The sequence below is a fragment of the Myxocyprinus asiaticus genome, chromosome 21 (assembly GCF_019703515.2).
Source record: "Myxocyprinus asiaticus isolate MX2 ecotype Aquarium Trade chromosome 21, UBuf_Myxa_2, whole genome shotgun sequence".
In the NCBI taxonomy this organism is placed as follows: Eukaryota; Metazoa; Chordata; class Actinopteri; order Cypriniformes; family Catostomidae; genus Myxocyprinus; species Myxocyprinus asiaticus.
The window spans coordinates 26,076,009-26,081,076 of NC_059364.1; the positions used below are offsets into that span (position 1 = coordinate 26,076,009).

The window sequence follows — 5,068 nt, forward strand, 5'->3', positions numbered from 1 at the left end:
AAAAAAAAAAGTACATCCTGGTTTGAAAACCCAGTTGATGCAGCATTATTCAGAAATGACAAAGGCAAGTATCAGACAGTCTGAAACATGGTTTAATCAATCTTAAACAAGAATAGTCTACACTACAGAAATAAAAGATCACTTGATGATTGCTGTGTAACTTATAAACTAAACATCTGTTTTAAATGATCTCAACTATGTGCTAACATTATCTTTCACTTTGTTCACTATAACCTTAATCTGGATTCCTAAACCTTTTTGACCATCACAGAATTTTATTTTGGATTTATCTAGGAACACTGCAGCTGGGTATCCATCCACATTTTTTTACGCAAATTGCATAAAGATGCAAATAAAATCTCCAAAATGCACATTAAAAAAGTAGATACTTGCTTGAGGTGGATATTTTTATTTTCCGATAAGAAGACATTTGCATAAACTATGATGGAAACACATTTATTGAATATATTCCTATAGAATTCATTCAGAAAAGTCATGTGATTTCGCCTCAACAAGCCATATGAATACATAATTTGCTCAAAGAATATCATCGCATAGCATCTGAAATGTTGCTCTGGTTATTTTTAAATGTTGGACAAAAAGCCTGTCATCAAAATGATTGACTACTGTTAACTCCTAGAACTGTCTAACATGCTTTCGCTCCCAGACGTAAGGCACCTGCAACCGAACGCTAGCAAACACATGGGATGGAAATGCTGCTGTATTCGCAATTTTTTTTTACTATTTTCGAATTTTGCACCTAAATTAAATTCATAACTTGGATGGAAACATGAGAGGAAATGTTCTGAGGAGCTGAGCCACATTAACTGGAATACTTACAACTACATCAAGGGCATTTACATAGGAGGCAAATATCAGCAGTTATTTAAAAATTAACAACACAAGAACGCAAGCTTGACATTGCATCCAGAATACAAACCATGTTTCATCACACCTCTTAAGAATTTTGTTCATTCACTTGAAACGAGGGTATGAACAGGCCAAGAATGTCTCATAGAAAGCCACACAGCCTTCATATCCAAGAGTGATCTTCCTCTTTAAGTAGGCCTACACCTCTTTTACATGAAACAACTTACCTAATCTCTTTCACATGTCCTTGCTCTGATATTCTTATTTAATTCTGCAATGGCTTACTCACAAACTAAGAAAAGCAAAAGGAAGAGAAACTGGTGGAGGAGACCGTGTGCAGAAACAATGAAGCAGCGTGAGTGTTATTCTGGCTGAGGTGGGCTATGTCAGAGCAGATTTGGATAGTGCACAAGCTTTAAAGCAAAAGGTAGGAGAATGAGAGAGGCGTGAGGAGGAGTGCAAGGCAGAGGCATGTCAGAGAAAGAACAGATAGATGAGAGAAAGTGAGCTAGGGGGTGGAAAAGAGAACACTTAACCAAGAACAAGTGAAGAACAATGTAAGTGCTGTATTGTTCTCTATCAAATCAACGGCAGTACTAATATTGTTTTCTGTGGATGAATAACTGGATCATCTAATAAGACACAATAATATCTCCTTTAAGTGCTTGTGATGTCATATGTGATCAAACTGGAATCTTAGTAATCACATCAACGGTAGGTGTTCTGAACGGCAAACTCGTCAGCAAAGTCTACTGATGCCTGGTCAGTGCTTTCTTTGAATACAAAAGACCACAATCAACTGTACTATTGTGTAAAAATCCTATTTCACAACACCATGCTGTGGTGAAAGAGCAGAATGCAGGCATAAGGTTTTGATAGAGGGTCAGGTTATTTACATCATCCTTCATTGTGTTCCTGATGTCAACATCACTGTTTCTTTTGTTGATGAGATGATAAGCCATCAGTGCACATGTTCACACACTGTACGAGTGTGACACAGGCCCTGTTTACACCTGTTATTAAGATGTGTTTTGGGGGATCCTGTCGCAAGTGTACAGGTAAAACACATCACCCTTTACACCTGGTTTTAATATGTATCTCTTTTGACCACTTGTGTTCAGATTTTGCAGGGAGGTTCTTTGAATTTATCTGATTTCAGTTTATAACTGCATGATAAAGGATTAAAAAATGATTAAATCCAAATAATTGTAAAAAAAAAAAAACTGAAGGAAAAAAAATGGCACACTCTTTCTTCCAAGAATAATTGCATTTAATCTAACTGCATGTTGATATCATGCACACTGAAGAAGTTCTTTTTAAAAAATTCCGATCGGACAGTTATTTATTTTGAAAAAACCGCACATAACCGGTAAGTGTAAAACTCTCATTTTAGTCCACATCCACACTAATCCTTTTTTGTTTGAAAACTCAGTTTTGAGTTTTCTAATATCGTCATTTCCATAAGCAGGGGCGTAGATCCCCTCCTCCCATAATCAAAACAAGCAAAGATTGTCCTTCAAAGGTGACTGAAATGGACAGACAGTAGCCAGGCAACTTTGTTGATGCAAGCACTCCACAACTCCCTCCACTGACTACAAGAACAAAGCAGCCCTTTGCATACGGCTACGGACCTTTTTGAACAAGGATCTGAGCTTGCAGACTCTACAGGTACTCTTGTATCTGCCTTTTCTGCTGCCGCTGTCTGAATCCTCATCATCTTGTTCATCTCCTGTCACTTCCTGACCTAGCCAGGGAGCCCAGACCCCTCCATGTAGTTGCGGGTGTGCCATAGGATCGTCAGGTGGATTGCGTGGAGGCACAGTAGTCTGGTTGTACTCAGCGAGTCTGGTCAACAACAGCTTGACGACCTCAGGCCGTGCCTCAGCCAAATCTGCCCTCTCATAGGGATCAGCAGTGACATTGAAAAGCCAGACAGACTTCCCTCGCTGGTCTCGTCTCTTTTCCATGTCTTGCCACTGCTGTGGACCTCCCGGCATCGTCTGTGGAGGGAACCAGTCACCGTCGCCTACATTTCCGGTCAAAAGTTTCCAGTCACCAGCTCGGATGGCTGCACGCACTCCTGTATCCCAGATCCCAAAGCCATTGAGAGTTAGTAGCCTGGGGTCAACTTCTTCATGCCTTTTGGACACTGGGTCAATGTTGAAGAGGATTTCAGTTCGCAGACAGGGCAGGCCTCTACTTATGGCCCCCCAAACATCGTGGCCATCCAGGTGCCTGGAATCAGGCTCTGGGAACCCTGCAAGAGACAGCAGGGTTGGGTACCAATCTGAGACATGAATCAGAGCCTGACTCACCACTCCCTTCCTTTTCAAAAGTGGGCTGTGTACAAAACCAACTGCACGAACTCCACCCTCCCAGTAGGAGCCTTTGCCTCCACGCAGGGGCCAATTACAGCCCCCTGAAAGTGGTTGGCCCCCGTTGTCTGAAGAGTAGATGAGTACAGAGTTGTCATAATATCCTCGTTCTCGCAGCTCACTGACAATCTCTCCTACTGACTCGTCTACGCCGCTTACCATAGCAGCATAGTGGCGCCGGGGTCTATTACCAAGGGCCTGGTAGCGTCTGAGGAGATAGGCAGGAGCCTGTAATGGTGTGTGCACAGCCTGGAGGGCTACATACAGAAACAGGGGCTTCCGTCGATCATGACTTCTCAGTATGTCTTTCACTCTGTAAGAATGATGTCATTCCAAATTATTACTACAATGATTTGCATCAATGAATGTAGGACAAATACATTTACAAAATGCAAAATTAAAATCTGTTTCTGGGTCAAAGTAACTCAAAATGATGGAGCAGGTCACAAATGGTTGCAGTCTCTCACCTCTCTGTGTAAACCCTTGTTGAGTAATTCCCACTCAGCTCCCAGGCAGGCCGGTGTCCATCATGCAGGTCGAACCCACAGGCCTCTGCACCGTCACAGCTCTGGAAGTTAAAATGGTCACCGCTGCCCGTCAGTGAGCCGAGGAAGCTTTGAAAGCCACGACTTGTTGGCAGACACTCAAGCCGGCAGAAACCCAGATGCCACTTCCCTACCATATGGGTGCTGTAGCCAGCCTGCTGTAGCCTTTCAGGGAGTGTTGGTGTGTCGGGCGGCAGGCAGAGGGGCTGGCGTGCACGGATGATCGAGTGTTGAAGGCCAGTGTGAATCTGATACCTGGAGCAAGAGATGTTTGAGAGATGGAGAAGATCAGACAGGGGAATGCATAGGGATTCTGTAACCCATAAGTTCACCGGACTTAAAGATCCCATGAAATTACGTCAGAAGTGCACTTTTAATTCCTTTGTTGACGTATCTCCTATTGAAACATGAAGTTGGGGTGGGACATATCGAAACAAAGGGCTAAAAAATAAAAAGATTAAAAAAGTCAGTAGGCTTTGGTTTACATCATAGCTGTAAACCATGATTTGCAGAAATATTCAAACCAGCCCAACTGGCACCAACAAACACTGAGATCACGGTTTTCCCCCATTCTGATGGTTGATGTGAACATTAACTGAAGCTCCTGACCCATATCTGCTTTATTTTATGAATTGCACTGCTGCCACACAATTGGCTGATTAGATAATCATATTAATAAGTAGGTGTACGGGTGTTCCTAATAAAGTACTAAGTGAGTGTACTGTGTAGATGACCTCAAAGCTAACAGACATGGAATCCAATTTTGATTTTCATTTGATTTTCTTTGGTTACCACAATATAGAACATTTGCAATGCAATATTAAATTAGACTGAAATGTACAAGTGAAAATCTTTCGATCCATTCAGGTATGATATTCTTTTATATACTGTAATAATCATTACATTTTGTATTACCATTAACTAAAAAGTGCCATTATAACCATTCTATTGATAGTGGTGTTCTTACCGTCCAGTCATAAGCTGGCTGCGTGACGGGGAACAGATGGGCTGAACGTAGTAGTTTTCCAGCTTCACCCCCTCTCCAGCCAGCTGGTCCAATACAGGCGTGTGGATCTCTGAGCCATGGTACCCAATGTCATTGTAGCCTTGGTCATCCACCATCACAAAAACAATATGCGGGGGAACTTTACCTTGGCCAGGAACCTTTCCTGAGGCAAAGCCCTTCGTAGTGTGTAGAAGTCCTTGCGCCAAGCAGAAGCAATAGCCCAGTACCATCACATTCATAATGGGGTCACCGATCCACCAGATTGTTTTCAT

General features: G+C 42.3%; 1 protein-coding gene across 1 annotated transcript; it reads right to left on the minus strand.

Annotated features, from left to right (window-relative positions):
• Positions 1-2,462: 2,462 nt before the first annotated feature.
• si:dkey-174i8.1 (arylsulfatase I) lies at positions 2,463-5,068 on the minus strand. The gene is made up of 3 exons (XM_051647408.1): positions 4,758-5,068; positions 3,713-4,045; positions 2,463-3,558 (listed from the first exon to the last, which is right to left on the minus strand). Exons 1-3 carry the CDS (start codon positions 5,066-5,068, stop codon positions 2,463-2,465), a joined length of 1,740 nt encoding a protein of 579 aa, XP_051503368.1.

Coding starts and splice junctions, on each gene's coding strand:
- si:dkey-174i8.1 (XM_051647408.1), bottom strand. CDS start 5,068: ATGAAAACAATCTGGTGGATCGGTGACCCCATTATGAATGTGATGGTA. Junction 4,046..4,757: donor AGCCAGCTTATGACTGGACG/GTAAGAACACCA, acceptor CTCTTGCTCCAG/GTATCAGATTCACACTGGCC. Junction 3,559..3,712: donor ACAAGGGTTTACACAGAGAG/GTGAGAGACTGC, acceptor TCATTCTTACAG/AGTGAAAGACATACTGAGAA.